The sequence below is a fragment of the Cryptotermes secundus genome, unplaced genomic scaffold, assembly GCF_002891405.2.
Source record: "Cryptotermes secundus unplaced genomic scaffold, Csec_1.0 scaffold87, whole genome shotgun sequence".
Classification (NCBI taxonomy): Eukaryota; Metazoa; Arthropoda; class Insecta; order Blattodea; family Kalotermitidae; genus Cryptotermes; species Cryptotermes secundus.
In genome coordinates this window covers 1,223,336-1,250,687 of record NW_019739942.1, presented here as the reverse complement: position 1 = coordinate 1,250,687, position 27,352 = coordinate 1,223,336, and the positions used below count along the sequence as shown (strand labels likewise).

The following is a 27,352-nucleotide window of genomic DNA, read 5'->3' as shown; positions in this document are numbered from 1 at the left end:
TTTTTTTCCTCCCCACTGCAAGAGTACACGCAACAAAATCCACTGTCAAAATTTTAGCTGCTAATACGCACTGCAAGTATTTTTTAAAAATTGCTGAACATGGCCAATATTGTAGCCTGCCAGACCCTTGGAGAAATGTTCACCCTAGCAGAGCAGTACGCAACACGCAACACGCAACACGCAACACGGCTGACTCAGCCTAGGCTGGGGTTGTACAAACCTCTGGTACAAGCGGTTCCGCGTACAGGAAAAAATGAGTAGCTTCAGCAATTAAAGAAAAACTTGCAGTGCGCGTTAGCAGCTAAAATTTTGACAGTGGATTTTGTTGCGTGTACTCTTGCAGTGGGGAGGAAAAAAAAAAAAAGAAAAAAAATTAGGGCAGGTGTCGACATGTCAGTTTGACAGACAGTTTCGCAGGAATGTATCCTCGCATCCTTGTCAGCATTTGCCACAATAAAGCCGCAACTACTTCTGGATCTTCTGATCAAGAGATTCCCTGCTATCACTGAGATTCGAAGTTTCATCAGCGTCTTCAAAAACAAATTGGATCTTATATTCAGGTAATTCAACCCAGTCAGCACCGTCACACTCTGTATTTGTACAAGACTAATTTTAATATTGCGGTAGCGTAGTTGGTTGAGGCACTATGCTATAAGCCGGAAGGTCGCGGGTTCAAGTCCCGATGAGGTCATTGGAATTTGTTCAATTGACCTAATCCTTCCAGCCGCACTGTGGCCCTGGGGTCGACTCAGCCTCTAACAGAAATGAGTACCAGGAATATTCTTGGAATGTTCTTGAGGGTAAAGGGCTGACAACCGTGCCACCATCTATGAGTCGATTGTCTAGAAATTGTGGGAACCTCAACATATCACAACCCTATGGGCCCAATGGCCTGTTACAGGGATACCTTTACTTACTTCACTATAATTTTGCACGCCCGTCTCCAAAGTGGTAACACACGCACTCTATTGCACATGCTTCGTACTTCTATTCCAGGGTGATGCGTGCGCGCCATCTGACGCTAGAAAGAACTAATGAATCTGTTTCCAGTTGTACAGAGTTGACGTCATTGTTACGGCGAACAGAAGCATACGTCATTATATCCAGCTGATTGGTTTCCCCCTTTTCGCTGAACTGCGGAAGAGGATGAAACCAATTATCGGTTACTGTGACGAAAATACAGAGTCAAGTCTATATGAAAAGCCTTCCGATGAGGTTTGTCAAATCTTACATAGAAGAAAACGTGAGATCCCATTTTATTTGCGGAGAGAGGACTGATTAATGGACCCTATGATAACATAACCAGAAGATTCAGAACCATTAAAACCAAAGCACAGCCTTGGATAAAACATCGATTTACTTCAGCCCATTTTATAGCTTCGCAAATTAATTCTCCCAGGATCCAGTTTAATAACATTCTGCAATCCCTGAAGTCCCGAAACGCTTTCCAAGAGGTTTCCTCACGGAGCATCTATCTGCATTTCTTGTTTCCCATCCAGTGTTGTGTCCATCTCTCCTGGACGAAACTGTGTTTAATTAATTAAGCATCGTGCCATGATGACACATGGGGGAGTGAATGTATGGCTCCACCATTCTTGACCTCGGCACTAAATGAAGGTAAATGGTCATCTTCAAGTCCCGACTCCCTTACCCCCCCCCTCCTTATGGGTAGGAGGCTATGTGGGTCCCAGAGCCGCTGTGGAGAAGAGACAGATTTTTTCCCTCACATGGAATCTAACCACGACCTTCCAGCCCGTCGCCCGTTGCTATAGCGACTGTGCCATCTTGACTCCCTGGTAATACTAGCTACTCTGTATTAATAAAATCACCAAGTTTCTTGTTATGGTAGCCTAATGGCTTCATCACTCAAAGCTGTTTCATAATTATACTTTATTCCGAAAATTAATAATAACTTACTGTTTTAACTGCCGATCACAGTAGCCGCGCGGTCTGAGGCATGAACCGTCTTCGCTCGCTCGGACGCTGGGATCGTGGTTTCGAATTCCACGCAAAGCATGGATGTTTGTGGCGTTTATTCTGTGTGTGTGTTCTGTGTGTAGGTAGCGGCCTTAACGACGGCCTGATCCTCCGTCCAAGTGGTCCTACCGACTGTGTAAAAAGTCAAACTGAAAAGTTTGCCAGGTCCGAAAGGCTGTAGAGTCATAGAGAAAACTTGTTTTAACTAGCGGGTTAAGCCTCAAGTACGGGACAACTGCGCTTTCCGAAAGACCTGTACTGGCGGAGATAATGCATGAGATAAGATACATTGGTGCTTCTGATATGTCTTTAACGATATGCGCCAAATGATCACGTAATGAATGCATTCATCAGTGTATATACAATAACATGATAAATGAATGTGTAACTGAACCACTGAGTGGTGCTACATGACGATAAATGAGTTATTTGTTATTAAAGTAAATATTTTTTTCGATATTTTTTAGTTTGTATATTTTACCAATCTGTTTGATGACGTCAAGATCACGTGAGCCGCGTTTACGTCATGCAAGTCCGTGTCACGGTAACCAGACAAGCACAGATCAGGATCAGCTGTTAGTTGTGTGATGTGTGAGGGAGGAAAAATCGCTTGGGAATATTTGTCATCTTGAGCTGTCATTTAGCTCGACCAGTTCAGCTTGAGATGGGGCAGTGGAATAGAGCAGGATTAAGTGAGTAAACCATTTGGTATATTTAGTCGGTAGAATAATTCGCAACAACGATCGAGGCCTTTAAGAACTAATCAAACTGCTTCAGCTGTGTTACTTTCTGAAGAGTGGTGTAATAATATAGGTATCAGACAATTGCGTGTTCTGTAACATAAAGTTGCATGTCATAGCCAACTATGCAAAATGAGGACGAAGTTATTAAGGTCTGCCACCTGTCTGTAGTTGGCAATGGCGGTGAGAATTTCTTTCTCCTGTAAATGAATTTTTTCAACAAAGTTTAATCGTCTTCACAGCATGGTGGAATTTTAGGGTAAAAAAAAAAACACTTTATCGAGACGTCGGATGTGAATTGAATCTGGGATCGAGAGCGGACTTTGATACGTAATGTCTAAATATTGGCCTGCGTACAGGCAAAAAAATGATACAACAATTTGAAGGGGGGAACGGCCGCGCCTCCTGACCTCCTGCCGCTTTGTGTGACGTTCAGAAGTGTTTGTCGTGATTAATGTAGTTTGCCATATCGCCACAACATCCATTACACAAGGTTCCATAAGAGACTCTCGTTAAGACAGTTTTGGAAGACTTGTCTGCTATATAAATGTAACATATAGCACATATATATATATATGTATACAGGATGTCCCAGGAGGAATGTGCCAAACTTCGGGAGGGTGTTCCTTATGTATATATCCGTTGTTGGGGAACAGCTAGGTAAACACGTTCCCGCGAAGAAAAATTCTTGACCAACAATAGGAAAATTACTTTCAGTTGCTAGACAACGAGCAGTAAACAAGTTTCGTCTACAGTAGAAGCCGTGTTTTCTATGTTGGCCGTGCCAAGCCTATATAAGAAACAGTGAAGACTGTTCGAAAGGTTTCCTCAGGAAGACGTCGTTCAAGGCAGTTCAGCAGTTGATGTGTTAACCTTGAGAGGGTTATAATTGTTTATGTGTCATAGATACAGCAATCTTGAAAGTGTAATAACGAAATGTAGTTACGACGTGTGAAATTATCCAATAAATCGAGTTATGAAATCCGAAATCGATTATTTACTGTCGCGTTACCAGGATACACGCGACATAAAGCTACATGGGACCTTAATTTAAAAATAAATCTACGATTCAATCGTTGTAACGGTTTTGAAGAAAATAAGCATTTTGTGTTCGTGTTCATATACAGTGTTGTACCTTATAGACGTTAAAAGACTGCAGAAATACAGGTGTCATTCCAGAACCGTGTTTCGTGTTTGGGGGCACCGCTTGTAATCTGAAGAACGATTTTATTTTTAGTTACCTGTACAGTCCTTTATCGGAGGCACTTATGAAAGAAGTGAAACAGTTTTATATTTTATTTTAACATTCAGCCCTTCTTCCCCCCACCCCCCATCCCATACTGCACGGGTTACTTTCCTCAGACGCGTGTCGGCATTTTACGTTGCCGCTCGTAGTGAATTAGCAATTTTTGGAAATCCTTGATATTTTGAGCCTACAATTTTCAAGTCTTAGGCCTAAGTATTATCACTATCAATGTGACCCGTGTGCCTGTAAGCTTGCTGAAAATTATGGGCAGTTTAGAAGCTCGCGAAATACAATATTAAGACGTAAAGTTAAATTGATGCCGGGGTTTTCCTCATCACTACAGTTGTCTACATTTTTACCATACCTCCACAAATAAACAAGGAAATTGCTCCTCAACGCTTGAAATGTGCACTTCTTGATATAGACATCGGTCAGATGACAAGTTAAATCACACGCAGAGCCATTTGAGCTGATGATGGTGATTCAAGTTTTATAAATCTATATACAGTATCTTCAGAAACGGCTTGTTGAATAAAAAAAATATCTAATGATTTCTACGCTTGATACGACAAACAAGCGGAAAGTAAGATCACGAAAAGGCCGCTCCATAGCTCAAGCGGTTAGTCGCTGGCTTCCCACCGCGGCGGCCCGGGTTCGATCCTGGGTCTGGTCAAGTGGGATTTGTGGTGGACAAAGTGGCGCTGGGGCGGCTTTTCTCCGAGTACTTCGGTTTCCCCTGCTAATCTTCGTTCCACCAAATTCTCCATCATCATAATCACCCGGGGCAGGCTACAATAGGCCAATCAGTGGCCTCCGTGCCGAGTGGACCCAGTTGGACTCCACCCCCCACTAAGCGAATTAAAAAAAGAAAAGATCACGAAAAAGAAGAAGAGAAAATGTGAAAGTGATTGCAATATTTCGGCATTTATTGTGCAGTCATTAAGACGCAGATGAAGTGCAGAAAGTAGTCCATTTTAGCCACTAGGCTGAGCTCATTAACATGTAGATCTGTGATTTGATTTCGCAGCAAGGAACGGCGGTCGTGATTCGCTCTGTGATCACGCAGTGAACCACTGTAAGGTATTTCTTTTATTCGTGTGAGGACACTGTGCTTGCTAGACTGCATGGCGTCGAATGGTAGGTTGATTAATAAATGCTGAATTGCAGAGGATGCGGAAGAAAGGTTTGGCCTATTTCAATTCACTATCCTGGAGGGACTGAGAAAACCACGGCAAATTTCAGTCATGATAGTCTGTATTCTGGTCGAGATTCAAACCTGGCCCCTCATGAATGTCATTAACTTTACTGCTTGAACCAATCTAGTCGGTTGGATTATTATAATATGACTATATTTTGAGTGGATTGCGCGATACAAACTATGTGACTTCATGAATTCATAAAGTTCTCCCCGTTGAATTAACATACACTGCAGTCACATTAATGCGAGGATGTACTCCTGAAGACCTCGCATAATTGAAGACAAATTTTTGTTTTTCATAGGGATAAAAATAAAGTAAGGGGGATTTTTGGAATTTGGGATTCTCATTAATTCAAATTCACATGAAGGGCTGCCGTACGGTACGTATCTTCCTCTAACCTCTTCACAGTACGCTGAACTCTTTCTAGCGAAGTACAGACATCGCATTTGATTATAATGCAGGTTTGCCGGCATCTGGTTTCCTAAGCGGCACTTGAGGCCAGATGATGTGAGACCTTCCATTTGTATATTTATGTATGGTTTTATATGACGATGCTGAGATTAAATTCAAAACATTCATGGGATTGTTTTCAGGAAGAATACCTGTGAAACATCATAACTGATAAACAAATTGACTAGCTGAAGAAAGGCAACTGCCCACATTTTCCAGCTATGAAAACGCTCAAAATTACCTAAAAAGCAAAATTATTGTTATTTTCCCAGTGTTGGAGTAATGATTGATATTTCCCGTAATAAAACAAGTTTAGAGTAAACAATGTAATAAACTCACGTTCAGGAAAGGTGCAGTTATGGTTGAATGGCGTATTCTTCACTAGCTGTACTCTCTTCATCTCTGAATACCCCAATCTGCTTTTACCCACTTCCAAGTTCAGTAACCTAGTTGAGGTTCCTTCCATGACACTCGCTCTATGAAACTGTCCTTCACAACTTTCCTACGTCGAATGAAAGCATTTTTCTGAATTTTCCACTGGGGGGTAGTTTGCTTTCAACATTTAACTCGACTTGCAGGATCGATTTGTATGACGTAAGCAATTGCTTATATTTTCGAAAGTTGGAATAATGGATAATGTCAGAATGTTAAGAAATACGATTTTCAGTTTGATCCCCCTGGAATATTTAAATCCATGTTAGGAAATTTATAACAAAAAAAACTGTTGTATTTAGTATGCATATCACGACATATGTACATTCTATGCACGCTTTCTGGTTCGGTGGCCAGGTGGATCAGATGCTTTGATATTATGTTTGGCGGCCATGTTTTGACATTAACGTCTGCTAGTGATCAAAGATTACATGACAGTAAAGTTCCGCTTTAGATTTTAAGTTACAGATGTGGAGTGAAGAAACCATGGCTCGCATCGGCCTTTTCTCCGGCCCCCGGACCAGTCATGGAAAATTTATATCAGGCTGCAGCATCCTTTAAAATAAAACAATAAAAGAAAAGTTTGCCACGCTAAATTGTAACGTCAGATGGTTAACTCGACACGAAATGCATCTTACGATTGAAAGCAGCTGCAACGTAAAAGCGGAAGCGTTTTGATAATGGTCACACTCCATGTGCAGTTTAAATTCGGCCGTCAGTTGTCAGGAGTCCGCACTCAACAATTAACAGAGATGGAATAAAGACAGTGGAAGCTTTATTTACGGTGTGAGCGAGATTATCAGCTGGTAGGAGACAGTTGGACGTTTTTGTTCGGGTGAAATACGTGGTTCCGAATCGGTGTCGGTTGAACGCGATGAAGTAATATAAATATTCTAATATAAATAAATATGAATAATTACAAATTTTCCTCGTCGTATAACCATCGAAGTGTAAAATGAGCGAGTACAAGAAAGCAACGATAAATAGACAGTGAATGCGGAGACTACACAAAGGGTACGAAGAACAGTAAATGCAACCCTATACCAAAACGGGAAGAACATTTTGCCACTTTGTCTTTGGATGCAAGAACAAGGAAAGTCAAACGGTTTCTGTCTCTCTGTCTACGGCTGTACAGTTCTTTGTTGGACCTTGGCCGCTTTTCAGTTTGTTGGACCTTGGCCACTTTTCAGTTTATTAATCCTATACACAGTCGGTAGGACTCCCTGGACGGGGGATCGGTCCATCGCAAGGCCGCTACCTGCACACAAGACAGCACAAACACAAAATAAACGCAGAGACATCCATGCTTTGGGTGGTGCTAAATTTACTGAAGTCTAGTCTAAATATTTTCAACCCCAAATCTGTCAGTTATAGTTCGTAGTATCGCTACGCCACCTTTTTGTAAATAACAAGTCTCGTGCAAAATATATGTTTATGTTGTCTTCATTACGAAAACTGCGAGAAATTCAAAATTCCATCAGCAAGGGGGAAATAAATTGCTGCGAATCAGAAAGCAAATAATTTTGGTTTCTCCCTATGCATTTTTCTGAACTCTACTAATGCCTGTCCGTCTCTACCCACTTTAAAATTTATAATCGATATACTTAGCTGCGAAATTTGATAATCATTAATGAAGAGAGCAATGCTATACGTGGTTTACTCAAGGGCAATATTAGTTACGATATGTTTTGTGATATAAAGAAAGGATTCACGTCACTTTCATCAAAAGATGACATCCAATAATAATGGAAATAAAATAACTGGTAAATAAATACCTATGTAAACTCTGTAAGATGTTCCATTCGTATCACTTCAATGGATATGGTGCTACGAATGTTTTTTAGGTCATAGGGTTATTAGAACATAACGAAATTAATTTGATAATATAAATATTCAGACACAATGCGAAATAATAGACATTTCTGGGACTAATTTTCTTATATCGCATTAGAATTATTTGCAGTTTCTTCATATGACACGTTGTCATATTTAGACCAGCTCCGCCTCGGTTAATTTCTTTATCGCAATATATAGTAGCTAAAACAAATTAATTATTTCAAATTACTTATTTAATACGAAAAAGAAAGGGTGAAAATGAGGATTTGAATTGTGTAAAAAAAATTGAACCGCAATAATCGTGCGTCGCCTTTGACAGTCATCGTACAGTGCGTATTTCCAAGAGTGCGGGGTGAATTTTATATCTGAGCGTTCTCTATTAGGTCCGCCTTAGGGAACAGACCTAAACCGACAGAAGCATTACATTTTTATAAGTATATAGTTATGTGATGTCTAATCCCTCGGAATTGTAAATAAATGACGCTGACAGCGAGTGATATTAATACTTGTTTCTTTAACTGCTTAGATTTCCAATTAGCTAGAAATTTAAGGGCATGTTCAGGGAGGAGCGGCAAGACGGTCGCCCCGCGGCGTCCAAGAAACTCAAATGGAATCCACACATTTTATTGAGATATTTGCTGCTCAAAAATCACGAAATTGATTTGTATTTTTGGTTATTATAAGAAGTTACAATAAAAGAGAACAAATTGTAATTACTTAAATTTGTAGAGACCCCCACAGCTGTAAATCCTGCCCTGGAGATGTCTTCTAATGACATTAACTAAGTGTGTTTCAATGATCAAACGAAATTGTATGCTGATACCTTAAATTATTCATTTTAAATGTTCATTCAGAAGCATAAATGGAAAATGAACTCAGGCGAGAAATAAGTATTAGAGTTCTTTTATGGATGGAGGAAATATTCAGCATCAAGCGTTTCATTCACTGGTTGGGTTTCCTAGTTGTGTAGTGAATTTCAAAATACATATCTCAATTCATGCGTTATTTTTCACGTTCGTTTTCGGGAAGAAAGAAACCTACTGCTTGTTGAATTCTGTTATATCTTTCGGAACAGTTCTCATTAGCTGTTCAGACTCTTTGTCTTATATTGTCACTGCCTTATGTGGCAAAATTACAACTATAATTAATCAGTCTGCGAGGTAAAATGTAGGAAACAGAACGTGATGTCATTGTGCACAGGATGTGTTTCTCTACATATCTAATGGTGAATCTCATATGTGATATATAAAAATGGGCAAATCCCATACATTCCCCCTGAAATATTGTTCTGTAACCATCAGAGGAAACGACTGCTGCCTTGATAGCTATTGTGAAACTTCCCATGTGATTAATACTAATATACTGATAACAAACTGTCAAGGACTGTGCTTTTTTTTGACGTCAAAATGAATGGTAAGTTGACACACCTTATGGGGAAGTTGTATGTACCCTGTTGATGCAACATGGGCACAGATAACTACTTATTAATTCTGTATCAAAAGTTGGGCAACTTAAATGCTATGTAGTGAATAAACGAGGTCCACAAAAGGAAATGAAGAGAAGGAATTTTACCATTCTAGGAGCATGATTATGAATGATCCAGGATAGGTTAGCACAGGCTGGACTTGGGTTCAATTCCTGGTGTGGGTAGGGATTTTTCATCACATCCAGCCAGTTAGACTTGTATCAAGTGGCTACCACAGGATTATTCACTGAAGGCAAAGTAGTCAGGGCAAGAAGCTAAAGTGCTGCAGTTAAGAATGCATGGAGCTATACCTCAATCAAAGGGTTGTATCTTCTGGGATGTACACCATGTAGTCTGATGAAAGTCAACCGAATGCAGCAGTAAACAGAACTCTGCTTGCTGTCTACTTCATGTTGGTTTCTTGCTTGGTGTACTCTTCCACTCTGAAGATGGAGACGTTTTCCTCAAAAATATCGGCTTTCATCAGACTACTTAGCATTAAATCCCAGAAGTCAAGACTATTCATAGCCTCTGCTGTGAGACCCTCAAATTCAAAATATACCTCTCACCCCCTAAGTCTTAACAGTGTATCATTTAATTAAGCACAGGAAGAACCTGTACGATTACATAAGCCCCCCCCCCTCCAGTTTTCATATGTTAATCAAGGGCCTCTTCATAAACTAAGTTCAGTATACACGTAACCTAGTGCATCATTGTAATAATAAGAATGTTTGGCCGACATCTGCTTCTCTCTGGAAACACCATTTTTTAGGGTGCTGTATTCCTTTGTTATATTAATTTTGTGGCAGTTAGACTATTTTCACTCTCGCTAAGCTGAATTTTAATTAACAGTAGTGCCTTCAATTTCAGGGCTAAAGACTAAGATAAGCAAGCAGCACCTTATATCTCACCTCTCTTCTGTCCCTTATTGAAGAAGAAACAAAATATAATCTCTCCTCTCAGCCATTACACATGAATGCTGGCACTTTTCAGGGGGGAAAAATATCAGGAGATTCAAACTGAATTAAAGGTGGACAACTTACAGATTTGTGTTGTTTTATGGAATTAGTTAAGTATGTAAGTTTTTCCTCTTTCGGTAACAACTTCTTGCCTCTAAGCATCAGTTACAGTACAAGAGTATGTTTCCTCTTTCAGTTTCAGCAGGCATTATCATGATAGAGTATGGTCTGATCCCAACTGTACAGACAGGCTTCTACTGTGATGACCCAAAGATTTCCCACAAATTCAGAGGGGACACCATTTCCATCACAACATTACTCTGTTTCACCATTCTGGCTCCTTTCATTGGGGTAAGTTAAAAGTCAGTACTGGAGCAGCTTCATGATACACAAGACACAAACACCACTGAATTTTCACTGACACCATCTAATAACAATTGAACACCTCAACCCTGTACCTTATAATCCTTCAATTCTTTTTACTGTCTACCTATCTGATTCTCTTATTTTCTTTTCTGGTTCTGTTAATGATTTACCTGATGCTATTTGCAATTCTTCTCAGTCAACTGTATATAGTCATTTTAGTAGTAGACATTATCATGAATATTTATTATGATCATAATGATTTCATCTACTGTCAAATTCCATATGTGACATATCAAAGCCGTATATTACAACTAAATCACTTGAGAGGAAATGAAGAAAAAATGATGAGTAAAATCAACACATTAAATTACATTCCAGAAACACCTGACATCATTAGCCAATAGTGCTCAATATCACACACAATTAGCTAAACGTTTGACAAAGATGTGATACATGGTAGTCTTGAAAATCAGACACCCTTGAAACTAACTTACATTCTCAAAATAAGTTGATACATGATTCAATGACAAATCAGGTTCACTGGTAATACTCGTACATACATTGACATTAATGTTTCTGCATAGTAAGGGATGAATGAAAGATAACAACACAAGACATTCTAGGAAGAACTAATCACCTACTTATCTTTGATATGACATAGACTGCATAGTACAAAATGATACGTTCAACAATTCTTATATTGTCACATGCATATTCGTTGCCACAGTGAAGTTTTCACAGAGCACAGCCATTGCCTAGCACTGATAGGGGATACAAATACAGACCGACTGATGGGAGGGATGTATGAAGTACACTGTTGAGATGGGCTCATGTGCTGTGACCAACTGTGACATACATATCAAGTTTCATAAGTTGATGGGGGATATGCAGACATACAGAGAGCATAGTGATCACATAAGCCTACTTTTATTGTATAAAAATAAGGCAAGTACCGTAATTTTACCTAAAAATGAAAGTACAGCACTTGTTTGACTGCAAAAGACAGATGCAAACAGGTCACTCACATTAGTACAATATAACAAAATGATAAAAATGAAAAGACTGCACGCTACATTATAAAAGTTGTAAATCTGGCATGGAATTATATCGAATAAATGGTGACTGAAATGATGGTGCATCAGTACACAGACCCTACATGATTAATGCATTCTGAAGTTACACATTTAATGTTTCCAGTTATATTATTGAAAGATTAACATTCCAGGTTTTTAAACTCTTCTGTCACTTGCAAAAACTGATTGCAAATTAAATAGTTGGCACAGTGTTCTGTAATTTAATTGTACTGAAAAATTATACATACTGACCTTTGGATCTGAAAATATTTACTTTTACTCTATTATTTATGTCTCAGTATAGTAAATATTTTCAAAATACTGTGCTTCTCATTAAGTTCTGTAATATGAATTTTGATACAGCCCACAAAGAATCCATAAGTTTTTGAAAGAAATTCAATTAATCAGAAAATAATTTTTAACATAAGTCAGCTGTCAGAGTAAATTTATTAAGGAAAATGGACAGGTTATGTATCATAGCTTGGTATTAAATTTGAGTTCATGACAATCCGGAATCATAAATCTAAAAAAATCAAAATTGGGGACACTGAAGAAATCTTCATAAATATTCGTATCAGGAGTGTATGATATTATAGAAACTGACAATTTCTCACATGGGCATTCCCCATAGCATGAATAGAGGAACTGCAGGATTTTGTATGCCATAAATAAAAGAGTTCCAGGATGTGTTATCACTTCACTCTAAGCTGAAAATAAATATTACAAAAATCATTGAAAGAGAATAAAAACTCTCTGCATATGACAAATAAGAATTTTATTTGAAAGAGCACAAAGATTTGGCCTTTTCTTGTGACTGTAAGAACAACAAAACCTTACAACTCACTGTAAATATCACTTTCTTCAGTGAATTGCCTACTCAGGTGCATGATTAACTTTTTTGTCACTGATATATCACAATATTTTATTTATAACCCACATCACATACTACTAAACATAGGTATTGTGTACTGCTAAGATTAATACACTATTCCATGCAGTGAAAACATTAATGTAAAATTAATTGGTTTGACAGTTATGGGTGATTGAATCCTGCTGTTATTCAATTGATGACTATGACGTCAGCAAGTCTGCTAAGCACCGAAGCTTGAGTGGAGCAAGACAGGCATGTTATTGGTACTGGGAGTTCTTTGTTGGCCTTGTTATGGTTCTTGTTGTGACAGAAGTTGCCAAGACACTGGTGGGTGAGCCCAGACCACATTTTCTTGACACCTGCCGTCCTGACTTGGTTAGAAACTGTACAGAAACGTGAGTAAGAAATTATAATATCACAAATCATAATTCAATTTTAATGCAGGTAAATGAATCCGTAATAACCGTATTACAGTGTATCTTCAAGGGCAGTAATCTGTACCCTTGTGATAATCATATTCCAGCTGAAATAACATTGTTTTATAGTTTTGAGATCCTGAAATTAAATAAATTCCATTGGATTCTTAGAGTACTTGGAAACAATATGAGAACAAAAAACTAATTTCTTCTTGTGCAGAGACAATATCAGGTATTCCGTAAATTCACAGATTTTGTATGAATCGCTGTAAACATTGGGTCTCTACATCCACTCCGCCATATGCCTTCATGGCATAGTGCCTAATTAGTTAAGCACAGGAACAACTTTACCTTTTAACTTTTACCAATGTAAACATAACAGTGGACTCAAGTTTAGATTCTAAGGAAAATAATTCACAGTATGTTTTTGGTAAAAGAAGATAAAAATTTATGTGAGTAGGGATGCCAGTTATATGAGTATAGTTGGTTGAGGCACTATACTACAAGCTGGAAGGTCACAGGATTGAATCCCGATGAGGTCATTGAATTTTTTTAATTTATCTCATCCTTCCAGCTGCACTATGGCCCTGGGGTCGACTCAGCCTCTAACAGAAATGAGTACCAGGAATATTCTTGGGGGTAAAGGGTGGCTGGCGCATAAGGCTGACAACCGCCATCTATGAGCCGATTGTCTAGAAAATGTGGGAACCTCAACATCTCACAACCCTATGGGCCTCCACAGCCTGTTACAGGGATACCTTTACTTTTTATGGTTATCACTAAATGGTACAAGTTTGTAGGAGTGTGACTATTATAGAAACTGCAAGGAGATAATATTGCCTTTAAAATCTCTTACTGGTAATTTCCACTCTTAATGTTTTGTCTCCTCAACGAAAGTTTTACGAAGCAGCAATATTTTAAAAAATCAAGGCTCCACTTTACATTACAAAATAAGTTTGGGAGCCAAGCGCAAATAAGTTGCTGAAGTTGTTAAATTCACCAGATTGAGAGGACCTTTATATGTTACGATAACTCTTCTGTTCCAGATCACAGGGCTTTTTCATGCATGTTAGATACACATTTACAGATACTGTTTTCATTGGTTGCAGTCATCTTTTCCTGTCCTTTTTTCCTCTCCTCAACCAGATATTGTGAGCAATTTTGATGTACCAAATTTCTTTTGAACTATTTTAATTGTGAATATTATTTCAGTGAATACACTTATGAATTTGGAATATATTATTTCATTTTTTAGCTCCAATTATGTTCCAAGTGACTACAAATGTACCAATACAGATATAAGCCAGTGGCTGGTCAGAGATTCAAATAAGTCATTTCCCTCTGGACATGCATCAATGTCTACTTACACAGCAGTCTTCATGATGGTAAGTTTCAGCTTAAGATTAAACATTTCGATGATGCTCAAAAATTGGGTATTTCAATTTTCCATCTCTCTTCTACTTATATAAGAAAGAGAATAACCTGTATATGTTTTCTGAGTTTAAATGATAAAAATGTGTCAGGAATTCGTGTCATATCCCTCTATGAAAAGTGAACTCACATACTTTGTAAAAGATCACAACTGTGGAAAAGATGTTTCCAAAATGTTCTCTTAGGATTATAAGAAATGTCTTAAGTATATTTTTATATAGGCCTCTTAATAAATAAACATATTAATAAATTAATAATTTTAACAATTTTCTGTGGGGCAAATACAACTTAACATCATTCATACTATAATACCTTGAGCTCTGAAATCTGTCTTCCCTGTGTGTCTTTGGAACATGTGAAGAGGAACTTGTCATGCTACATCTTGACACTTTAAGCAAACCATCCCTTAAACTGAACTTATAAGTTACAGTGATGATTTATTACATAATTTGATACAGCACATGACTACACTTTACAGTTCATTATTACACACACACTAGTGTTCATAGTCATGTCTTCACTGCCATTGCTTGGTAGCGGCTTCCAATGGTGGATGTTCCCCTCCATCTGGGTTGCTGAACTGTTCCCAGCCTCAGCTACCATCTTCTAACTGCAACAACTCATGACTGAACCCCAGCAGTTCTTTAACTGCTAATTTGCCCTCATTATAACACCTTGGCACAGATTACATAGAAAATGTCTCTTCCATTATTCCTGTGGTCTCTCACTGCCATGGAAACATGCTTGTTTGCATAGCGGTTACTTATCAATGGCTGTTGTATAGTCGTTTGTTTATGGTTGTTGCCTAACAGTAGGTCTACATGCCACAATATAAAGGAAGCTACAGCACTAAATTGGATAATGGCTGCATTTTTATATCATTTACAGTGGTTCATACAATGCAGAGTCCCTAACAAAGCCACCTTCCTGCTGGTTCCATGGTTGCAGTGTTTTTGCCTAATGTGGGCCATGGTCTGCTCATTCACTCGTATCACAGACCACAGACATCACTGGTGGGATGTTTTAGCTGGTTTCATGCTTGGAGCCATCATGGCCATCTTCACAGTGAGTTTTTCAAATCACATTATACGGAATATTCAAAGTGAAAGGGTCATTTCTGAAACATTCAGTGAATGAGTGTTCAGAAGAAATGTTTACATTTTGCAATCAGTATCTTTAATAATGAAATTATTGTATTAAAATCAAACATCTGTAGTATGAGAATTGATGAACGTGTTTAAACACAGGGTATGTTTCTGTGTACATATACAATTTTATGGCACATGTGAATATATATGCTTTATAGGACTATGACTCCCCTTAACAGGTGCAGATTTTCTGAAAAATTTTATTTCTTGTCAGATAAAATTCTTTGCACAGATACAAGGGAAAGTCAGTAAATAGGTCACAAATGGAAATAAAACAGCTCTAATGTACGTAATAGGTTTTCTATATGTATCACTAGGTAGCAGCACAGTCCAGATGCATGACACTCTAGGTAGAACACACGCATGCGCAAGTTCAGAGGCTGGTTTCAGTAGTCAAAATGATGACCGTGCTTGAGGGGTGAACTACTGAAGAACAGCATTCTGTTGTGCATTTTTTTGTAAGCAAAAGGACTCAATGCAAAGGATATTCACAAAGAAATGTTTCCTGTTTATGGTGGGAAGTGTTTGTCATGTAAAAGAGAACTGAAGGATCATAAACAAATGAACTGAATGGATCCTTCCTTGCAACATCTCTTACAGTATGCAGATGAAGGAGAAGACATGCTGCTATGCTTAATAGGTTGTTACATGGGACGAATCATGGTTGCATTACTATCAACCCGAATCAAAGTGTGCTTCTGTGCAATGGAAACATCCCAGTTCACCTTCTGCAACCAGAAAATTTAAGGTTATGCTATCAGTTGGGACGATTATGCTTACCATGTTTTGGGATTCTCAGGTGGTGCTGTTAGCCCATATTCAGAAGTGTGGTGAAAATGTGAATTCTGTATTGTACTGTGAAGTTCTGATGAAGCGTTGGGACACAATTCGCAGAAAACATCCAGGCCAACTGGCAAGAGGGGTACTACTTCATCATGACAATACCAGACCACATACAATCCAAGCAACTCAGGAGAGAAATCAAGAACTACTGGGGGAACCTTACTTACAGCCCAGATTTGGACCCTAGTGATTTCCATCTGTTTGGTCCCTAAAAAACCACCTTGGTGGCAGATTTTTTCATTGATGATGATCACATATTTTATGTTTTACATCCATTGGTGACCTACTAACTCACCCTTGTACATATAGCCTTTTCCCGTTTCTTTGTAATGGCCTATTTTAGGCCCACAGAATATTTTTCTAGTAAAATTTGTATCTAGTAATTGTTCTTTGTCTTGGAAAAGTAAACTAATTCTTCCAGTTTGTAAAGTACACATCACTTCATCATCCAACTTATATTCAAAGCTACAATAAGCCATTCGGATTCAGCTCTGTGTTCAGGAGAATGACCGCTGTTGCAAATTATAAAGTACTTCTGATTGCTTAACTTCTTTATTCACAGCACTCCCTTTTGAACAGTTAATACCTAAGTGGGGTTGAGCTACTAGTGACATAATTATCAGGGTTAGGAGCCAGGAACTGAAAGACAACAGAAGACAAAGGCAATTTCCTTCACTTAGAAAGTACTGCCTCAGAGAATTTTCTGAATAGGCAACACGTTATTCTGGCAGATTCACATTAGCTGGACGTCTCTGACATGCCTTCTTATAATTACACTATATAATCTGGCAATCCATCTATGTTAGGAGAACTGCAGTGAATTTCTCCTAAGCTGAATTTAACATTATAATTTTAAAGTGAATGTTATAATAGTGTTTCTTAAACGATTTTCTTAAGAAAATAATTGGCAATTAAAGAACTGATTAACCATGATTACCTAGAAATGGTACTAGTAGTGCCAAACTACTACTTTGTAATCATACCACAGTACTGATTTTTTTATAAAACTAGTAATAGATAACAGCTGCTGATACTGACACATAAACCCTGCCCCTACACACACAGCTTTTCCATTTTGAATGCCAGAGAAGTAAACAGCCTCAAACTGTTGGTAATGGTTGGTAATGTTGGTAATTTCACATGTTTATCCAGGTGAAATCCTTCTGTGGAGGTTTCTTCTCTCACCATTCTGGAGCTGTAACTGGAGCAAACAAATATGATGGGTCATTAAAGGAGAATGGGCACGTAGGGACAACCAATGGAGGCAACAGGCACCCATCAGTCCGCCGGCTGCTGTCCTCAACATCAAGCTACACAAACTCCATCACACCAGAGGAGAGGGAGCTACGAGAAGTTGCCATGACATAGCATGAAATATGGAGTCATGGCAATAAGCAGTTGATATAGAAATCTGAATATTCAAGTTATGAGAGTTCTGAGTTAAACTTCTCTGATGTCAGTGGCTATTAAAAGGACAAAACTGTTGTCTGAAGTACAAAGTTAGTCACAAAATGTGAGTGATCCAAGCATAGAAATATTATTTTTTGAGTACCTTTATACTACCAACAGATTCTCTTTTATGCATATTGTATAATATATGTATACATGCACACACAACAGTTAAGTTTCTCAACTGCAAATTATTGCTGTAACTTGGCTGTCACACTTTTACTGCTAGTTGACACATAGATACAATGGTGACAGTAAATATTATCCACCTATATGAATTTGATACTTCAGTTTATGGGAAGAGTTGTCTTCACCATTGGTACAAGTAGGCTTTCTGCATTCACATGTATATTCTGTTTGGAAATCACAGAATGTTTCAACGATTCTGTACTAACTAATTAATCCAGCTGTATCATGAAATTTAGATGTATCAAATAAAATATCTAGAAGTTAATATTTAGCTACTGTAATACTGTTAAGAGTAATACTCTGAAAAAACCTATCCAAACAGTACATGCTGCTGTTTAATTTATCTCATAAGAGGCATTAATAAACAACAGAGTTTATGTTCATGAAAAGATGTGCCCCTTTCATCTAGGGCTGGCCCAATCATTTTTGCCATCCTGTGCAAAAACTGATTTTTAGGTTCTGAATCTATGCACTGTTTCAGCAAAATATCAGTCTGTTCAATTTTTAGTTTATAATCATGTGCAAGAATAGAAAATATGAGGTGAGTGTTTTGTTTGATCAGATTTCTCCTATACTGAATTCATTTCTGAATCATCTAAAAAATTAAAGTTTTTATCAAAGTTCTGGTTTGTCAATTGGGTTTGCTAGCAGACAACCCATGCTTCCTGTTCCACCACTGTGGTTAGATATTTGAGAACTAGGTACATTTATGTGTCAATTTCAATTTATTGTGTCAATACCCTTACATTTATCATTTCATTCTGACACCCCTCATCAGACCGCAAACTCTGCAGTTATGCAAGGATTTTGTCTAATGTGTGAATGACAAACAAAAACTACCATTATAGTGACTATAAGATGCCAGAAACAGTTATCATTGTGATTACACATACTTTCTGCCATGAATGTATGAATGAATGTATAAGGGGTGGGCCTTCTTGGCCCTTACACCGCGACCACAGTGATCTATTGTGCCTTCCATAGTAGCCCATGTTAAAGGCAACCTACTAGGTTACATGGTATGCTCCATGTTGTGTGCAGCCATAACCAAGGAAATAAATTTGCAAACCAGTGAATATTGTGTTGGAGTTTAATTTTGCAGTTGGTGAGTGACCAAAATCATTTTCAAAAGTAGAAATTAGCCGCCCTGTGCAAAATGCAACTTTTGCACCCTCAGTTGGGCTGGCCCTGCTTTCATTACACTGTGTAATTTATTTGTGCTCATAATTTAATTGAATGTTCATATTATCCTGCACAAGAATGAAATGTGGCAGAAGAAAGAACTTAATATATTTCCATGCTGGAAATATGTTGCATAATTAAAACTTTGTTCCTGATGTGTATTAACTTATGAGGCTCCAAGTCTGAAGACATTTGGGTATTAATATGCTTTGTTAAGAAGTAAAATGCAGTTTTTTGTTCCATTGTTAACTCTATTTAGGATATTTAAAATGAACAGAAGGTATAGGTATAATGAATGTCTACTTTATTGCATGGGCTCCATTTCATGAGCTCCTAATAAACAAGATATATTTATATATGCAAGAAAGTCACATGTCTTTCAATTAAATTTACTTTTGTAATCTGATGTTCACACTACTGTGTGGCTTAGCATGCCATGCACTTGTATCATGTCTTTGTTTGTTATGAATTTTAATATGTTACAATGAAACTGAGGGGGCACACGGTAGCATAGCTGGTTGAGGCACTATGCTACAAGCCGGAAGGTAGCGGGATCGAATCCTGATGAGGTGACTGGATTTTTTTCAATTAACCTAATCCTTCCAGCTGCACTATGGCCCTGGGGTCGACTCAGCCTCTAACAAAAATGAGTACCAGGAATATTCTTGGGGGTAAAGGGCGGCTGGCACACAAGGCTGACAACCTTACCGCCATCTATGAGCCGATTGTCTAGAAAATGTGGGAACCTCAACATCTCACAACCCTATGGGCCTTCACGGCCTGTTACAGGGATACCTTTACTTACTTATTTTTACAATGTAACTGTACTGATGATATGGCTGGCCAATGTGTGTGGAATGGCAAGGTATGCAATTGCACAGCATAGAGTTGTTATGGTTGGAAATATGAGGGATTCTGTTCAGGGGCAAATGTGACAGTGGTTTTTCCACAGCCTGTGTGTGTTGACTTGACAACTTGTGCTGTCTGCGTGAGGCCTGATTATATACCTTATTGAACCAAGGATGTATGATGTGTAGTCATCATCGATTTGTAATGTGTGACATGTTTTATATCCAGCCCTATGCGGAGGTGATTGGATCCATGAAGTGAAAATAAATGGAAATGTAACAAACTGCAGGGGGTTTAATTCCATGCTCTTGCTATGAAGTTAAACCTATGGGAGTTTATGGCATCATTACTGTGAAATTTAAATTGAAGATGAGTGTGGAGTATGCAATTAAGATACTAACACAGGACTTACAAGAAATAACAGGTAAATCATGGAAACTTAATAAAATTAAACTGGACCTCAAGAATGTGAATGCACCACATAGAACTAACTTGTTTGGTGTGGAATGTAATGGGAGTTGAATGCTGGCAATGATATTCTGAATTCCAGAAATAAAATTCATTATAAACAGAGAAGCAAATTACTGATTTTAGGCTTTCATGGCGTTTCAGTAGTGATGTAAGACTGGAACAGCAACACTAAATCAGTTTTTGATGTGGAACTATCTAAAATATAAAGCAAAATTTCTTTATACCAGTAATTATGTCTAATATGCTACAGTATACCAGTTTGGAATTATATTTATGTTGGATTGTCAGGCAGTATTTGTGAAGTATTCTTCATGTGAGATGAACATTTTACATCATACAACAACACTATTCCATAACTAATAATTTTTCATTGTTATTCCCATGCATGAATGAATGAATGTTACAAGAATACAGTCCACAGTACCTTGAACTTCTTTTTTTCACTCTTATTGCTAAATGAAGTACAGCAACTTTGGTACTTGTTCAAATAAGATCTGTGGTTATCTATTCAGTTGCTATTAAACACTCTTTATTAGTGAGGTTCTTCATTAGCTTGGTGTGAAACAGTTAACTTTCTAGAATCCAGACAAACTTAAATATCTTTCATACTTAATAAATAATTTATATACAAAATCCAAGACAGGTGGGTGAATAATATGTGTATCTTAGATAGGATGGGGTGGTATGGGCTGGAATGGTCTGGCTCAGGATAGGGACCAGTGGAGGACTCTTGTGAACATGGTAATGAAACTTTGGGTTCCATAAAATGTTGGGAAATTACTGAGTAGCTACACAACTGGCAACTTCTTAAGAAGGGCTCAGCTCCATGGAGTTAGTTTAGTTAATGTAATTATAAAATAATGTAGACTGTATGAGTGAAAATTGTTTTACAAATGTGTCACATTCCAAAATAAAATATTTTACATTTACTGTGATTAAAGTTGTCCCTGTGCTTAATTAATTAAGGACTGTCATGGAGACAAAAGTGTGGTCATTGGATTTTTTTTTTCAATTGACCTAATTCTTCCAGCCACACTATGGCCCTGGGGTTCACTCAGCCTCTAACAGAAATGAGTACCAGGAATTAATTAAATAATTTTCCTGGGGAGTAAAGCGCAGCCAGCGCGTAAGGCTGACAACTTTACCACCATCTTTTAGCCGACTGTCTAGATAATGTGGGACCCTCGACGTCTCACAGCCTTATGGGCCTTCATGGCCTGGTATAGGGATAGCTTTACTTTTCTACTTACTTTTACTGTCATGCAGACATATGGGGGAGTAGAGGTATAGCTCTGCCATTCTTCAACTCAGCATTATATCAAGGTGAGTGGTCAGCTTCATGCCCTGGCTACTTTTCTCCTGGTACCCAATGGGTAGGAGGCTGGGTGGGCCTAAGAACTGGTCTGGATGCTATGGAGAACAGAAAAATCTCTTGATGCTGCCAAGAATCAAACCCTGGCCATCCAGCCCATAGCTATGCCAACTGAGCTATCCTGGCCCCACTGTATAGTGGATTATATCCACCAATATAACTATGTCTGAATTGTTGTTCAGCAAGAAACTCAATGATTTCCAATAGTCATTTGAGTGCATCTTGCCAGTGGTAAGTTGGTAAGTTTGTATGTATGTTCACTATATACTGCTGTGGCTCATAAGCTTTTAAATTACTGCCAATTCTGGCATTCAGTTTTATCCATTTTTCCTTTTACAGAAGTGTATATGCAGTTTTGAGAATTTCTGTGATGTAAATGTTTCTAATTGTTCTTTACAACAACAACAACAATAATAATAATAAACAAAACTGTCAAGTTTAAAAGAGGGTAAGGGTTTCATTACTGAACATGTCTATTTATTTATGCCAATTCTTAGGCAGTGTTTGTTCTTTTGCCAAACAGTTTGGATAAAACTGGATTTGATTTAGTGGATATACAAATATTAAAACTTATGTATTCATCATGATTGCTCACAATATAAGACAATTTTATATTTTCTCAGTACTGACATTACTGCATATATCCTCACCTTGTTCACAAGATGCTGTTACATGGTAATCACAAAAATTGTGATGATTTTCATCTTGGAGCAATATATGTACCAAAGAGATCTTTTTTCAGTGAAGTTCTGTCTCCGTATTTCCAATATTGACTATTTTTATCCTGCTGTCACCTAAAAGTATAATAAAACAATATAGCCAAATACATTTAAAACTATGGTGTGCTATATTCTTACATATAAAGCACAATAAGCTAAAATATGCAGCTGGTACTATGTATCAGTAATACATAGTCTTTAAATGCCTATATAGCACATTCCACTATGGCATGTAATGAGTTGGTACCCACATTATTGCTGCTTACTTACTGAGCAGGCAGATGTAGCAGAAATGCTCCATGACTTAGATCTGGGAAGTACAGGGATGAACTGCATCCATGTTACGAGCCATCTTCATTGGGTTTTTGTGCTTTCTTCAGTCTCCATGCATGTACTGGCAGAGTGCTTTCAAAAAGACTTTCCAAATACATATCAGTTTACCATTTATGTTCACTGTCCCAAGTCATTTGACACTGCAAAATCTGCAGCTAAAAGCCATTAAATGGCCTTTGTATCAAGCAACAATCTGTTCTATGAACTAAAAATGCTTAGGTTATACTTCTTCATATAACAATGACAACTTCCATATACTATAAAATGGCTGGAAAATTGATTCTACAGCTTCTCCCATTGATTACCATTTCATACTCTGCAACTGTGAGGCCTCTAAAATTACAGATTTAATCATATTAACTGCATTAATTGTGGCACTTCTATCCTTCAGACTTGGTAAGAAAAGGTATTGGAAGAATACTTATCCACTTTTCCAAGAAAAGAACTTGTCAGTATGCTTACATTTATATACCATATATGTTCAGAACATGAATTCTTCCACATTAGTATTCCTCACACCACAGCAAACTGTAATGCAATTCCCTGACATAAATTTATTCATGAGTGCCAAATGACTGCAAATTGACAAATCATAGTGAACCAGATTCTGATGATGGAACACCAGTGCCCTTCCCTAACCTTCGTAATTGCAACCAACATTAATCGAGGAGCTGATGACAGAATATGTATGAGTACATACACTACATTTTAAACAGCATATGAAGTTATTACCAGGCCTAAGATGAGGTCCTTAACCTTTGAAGTTGGAAGGTCTAATTGTGACTGAGCAGACAGCACTGGAACCAAGCAATGAGAAGTAGCAATATCATTATTTTACACATAGGATCAAAAGTTATTTACTGTCTTAAGATACAATGCACCAAACATATCATACACACTGTCTGTACTGCAGGCCAGCTCTGATGTCAAGTTGAGCATCTGTGCCTTGTTTAAGTATCACATCAAAACCTGTTTAAGTTTTAACAATTATAATGTCATTTTTGCAGTTGATCCATCATCAGATTTTTATGATCACAGAATGTGGTAACATCTTGATACTCATACAATAAACTTACCATTTCAATCAGACGATATTTAGTACACACAGAAAATTGTTTCTTCATATTAAATTTAGAACACATTATTCTGTACAAGTCACTGAATAATTTCAAGTAGAGATGTTGGATAACTCTGAACTTTAAGCAGTCTTGATAATTCATATCATGACAAATATCTGCAAGCTTTCATCATTTATCCAAGAACAGCATTAGGTATAAAGTTTATTGAGTATTAATGACTAAAAAAAACTGTTCAATAAGACTTGGCAGAAGACCCTGGGTCTCTTCCAAGATGTTACTTGCATAGCTTCCATTCAAACAAAGAGGCACATGTGGACCTCTCACCCAACACAGAATTACTGTCTTTTTTTTACTTTTTTTTCATCGTCCAGTATTCTAAAACAGATAAAACACCATATTTCAGAAATTGGATCTGTTTCTGTCCTTGGGGGGGGGGACACTTAATCAGTTGCACCTCATAGAAAGAGGTAATCTCAATCAATCTTTCTAGGGGGCCCAACTGAGTAGTTCTCACCTGAAGACGGAAACAGATCCAGTTCCTGAAATGTGGTATTTTCTAGAATACCAGACAATGGCAAAAGTTGAAAAAAAAACAGTAATTCTGTGTTATACACCGTTGTCAGAACCCTTTAGAATCTACTTTCACCCAACAGTTTATCTTGTATTAAAAAACTTGCCCATATTGGTTGTGACCTCTTATTCTTTGCATACATATAAAGATATAATATACTATGGTAATGCTGGGGAATTGTTACCTCAGAAATCGTTATCTTCTGATTTCAGAGCCATCTAACAGTTTTCTAATTAAACAACACTTACAAAATGTGCAAGAAATTAAACTAAATGCAATGAAAACTTCAGGTTTATATTAAACTACATATTCACAAAACAGAGTAAATATGCATACATGAAAGATTACTTTTCTTCAGCTTCAAACTAAGTCAATTTTGAAAATAGATATACACAGACAGAAGTCCAATGAAAACTCCCAGGGCTGAATTTATTATAGCCAAATGAAACATGCAGTAGTGGTATTAAGCTTTCGACTTTTGAGACAAGTCTTCCGTGAGAAAAATGCCACTTCATTCAGACACATTTACAGAAGCACATCATGTTACAAAAATGGTAGCCATGAAATACTAATGTGTGTTATTTAAATTATGTGTGAGGCTTGAAGGCAGCTAAGGAGATCATTAAATGCAGAAATGTTTTTGTGAATAACATCATCAGGTTAAACTGTGGCACTGTTACTCATAATAACACAGGATTTGAGGTTTTCTCAGCGGTGGTTATGAAGAGTTCTATCTTCTGGGACATAATAAGAAGTAACCCATTGAAAGTCAACCAACATTTCAGAGGAACATCAGTTAACTTCAGTGCTCTACAAGGCACTACACTCCAGAAGACAGAACTCTTCTTGCTCATAACATCATCCAGGAAAAGTTCTATTTTGCAGGAATGGTTGGACATAATAAATGTAAAAGTTATCTTTTTCAAGGGTTTGGAATTTATGTTCCTTTTTCATATTGTGTTCACCCAGAATGAAATAACAAATACATATATCATGAGATATCCATCTTGTTTCTGTTTCACAAAACCACATTTTCAACATGAGGGATGATAAATGGTACAATATTCTAAGTTAATTATATTTACAAGTCAGGCAACAAACATTCATAGATCTTATTGACATCTATAAAGAACCCTCATTTTGAAATTGGATTACAGGATATTGTACAAGTATATATTCATAATATACATCAACAACAATAATACAGTGTAATGGGATTATTCCTGTATTCCATTCACAGGCATCTTGAAGGCATGATAGTAGTTTCCTAAGACTTTTACATAACTAGAACTGAATGTTGAGTGTGTTAGGATCTCTTACAACACATCTACAAATGTTTAAAATGAACAACAAACACACCACTTTAAGTGTTTAATGTAAAAAAAAAAAGTTCACATTTAAATTCAAAAGCTTCAACACAAGTTATGTTGTAGTAGTGAAGAGAGGAATGAAAACTGTTGTAATATCATAACCACAGTATTATTACAGCAGTATATGATGCTGTTTACTAAATAGGCAAGTAAGCCAGATTAAGGATCTGTAATTGCCAAGTGCACTGAAATATACATCCGTAACAGCATTATCTACTTTTTTCTAATTTTACGTTATATACTGAAGAGAGGGAGAGTGGCCAGATTTTCTGGTAGGAGGAGAAAAGATAGATAAGAAAAAAGCACCCTACTGATTTCTTTGTATTCAATCAGACATATCTACAGCTATAAGTCATATCTCTGGATGAATGAAGGCAAAGAGATAAGACTTAACAGCATTTGCAACAACAATAGATATCACACAAGATAACATTTAAATTGCAATGGTGTGCTTCAAATATGTCTTAACACTATTATGTAAGATACAGCAAGAGAACACAACATTTTCAGATTGGTTTCTTTTGAGGCATTGCATGTTTAGAACTGAAACAGTGAATTTTGTATGAAAGAAAAATATTTTTGCAACAAATCTGTACATACATTTTCAAATTAACTCATGGTTACTTCTAAGACTATTTATGTTTCAAGTAGAACAAACATTTTTAGGGCACAACATCAGATGTTTATACGAAAATTTCAGCAAATGTTTCAGTATGTTATGACATATTTCGAAAGATGTAACTGCTAATATTCTCAATCACTTTTAAGTAGAGCAAATAAGAAACCATTTAAAATAACAGCTCACAATTTGAACATACCAGTTCTACAATGAATATAATTACATTTCACTGTCACACACACACACACAAATAAATATATATATATACAAGGTGTCCCAGGAGGAATGGACCAAACTTCGGGAGGGTGTTCCTTATGTTAAAGTATGCCGATATAACCCACAACACCTATGTCCAAAGTTGAACGGTTACGGAGATAATGGCCCAAGAAAAGTGTGGTCTTCTGGCGGGTCCACGCACTGTACCTGTCAGCTGAGAGGCCTTATCTATGTTTGTCCTTGAGTGCGATGATTCACCCTAGCCATGCTTATGTAGTCAGCTTATACCAGAACATGCAGTCAGCACGTTACGTCAGCACTTGCCATTCATGTGTCATGTATAGTGCTTGGAAACCCTAAGGACAATTATGACATGGCGAGCGAGTATTTTGTACTTCAATTTTATGGCTTCATGTCACTCACAAGTTAGTTTGATGTTATGTACATTCTTAACATTACAGACACCACATATTCCTGCCAG

At 37.4% G+C, this 27,352-nt stretch overlaps 3 protein-coding genes across 8 annotated transcripts in view; 1 reads left to right on the top strand and 2 right to left on the bottom strand.

Annotated features, from left to right (window-relative positions):
- Positions 1-6,167, bottom strand: part of LOC111872018 — an 89,453-nt gene extending 83,286 nt beyond the window's left edge. The window contains exon 1 of one of the 2 annotated variants that reach the window (XM_023865495.2): positions 5,952-6,167. The gene's annotated coding sequence lies outside the window, so the exon portion shown is untranslated. The remainder of the gene's footprint in view (positions 1-5,951) is intronic. The other variant, XM_023865491.2, reaches the window with a different exon arrangement.
- LOC111872025 (phospholipid phosphatase 2) overlaps positions 1-19,010 on the top strand; it is an 85,250-nt gene extending 66,240 nt beyond the window's left edge. For 2 of the 3 annotated variants that reach the window (XM_023865508.2, XM_023865507.2), the window contains 5 exons: positions 10,501-10,655; positions 12,777-13,009; positions 14,286-14,415; positions 15,350-15,526; positions 17,605-19,010. In XM_023865508.2, coding sequence (XP_023721276.1) covers positions 10,501-10,655; positions 12,777-13,009; positions 14,286-14,415; positions 15,350-15,526; positions 17,605-17,820 — 911 coding nt within the window. In that variant the 3' untranslated portion in view covers positions 17,821-19,010. Of the gene's footprint in view, positions 1-2,524; positions 2,670-10,500; positions 10,656-12,776; positions 13,010-14,285; positions 14,416-15,349; positions 15,527-17,604 lie in introns of those variants that run through there. The other variant, XM_023865509.2, reaches the window with a different exon arrangement.
- LOC111872020 (epidermal growth factor receptor substrate 15-like 1) overlaps positions 15,503-27,352 on the bottom strand; it is an 87,394-nt gene continuing 75,544 nt past the window's right edge. Inside the window, exons 19-23 of one of the 3 annotated variants that reach the window (XR_002844157.2) lie at positions 22,954-23,813; positions 22,615-22,758; positions 21,843-22,002; positions 17,491-17,653; positions 15,503-15,578 (exon numbers count right to left, since the gene is read on the bottom strand). The gene's annotated coding sequence lies outside the window, so the exon portion shown is untranslated. Of the gene's footprint in view, positions 15,579-16,160; positions 17,654-21,842; positions 22,003-22,614; positions 22,759-22,953; positions 23,814-27,352 lie in introns of those variants that run through there. The other 2 variants (XR_002844156.2, XR_002844158.2) reach the window with 2 other exon arrangements.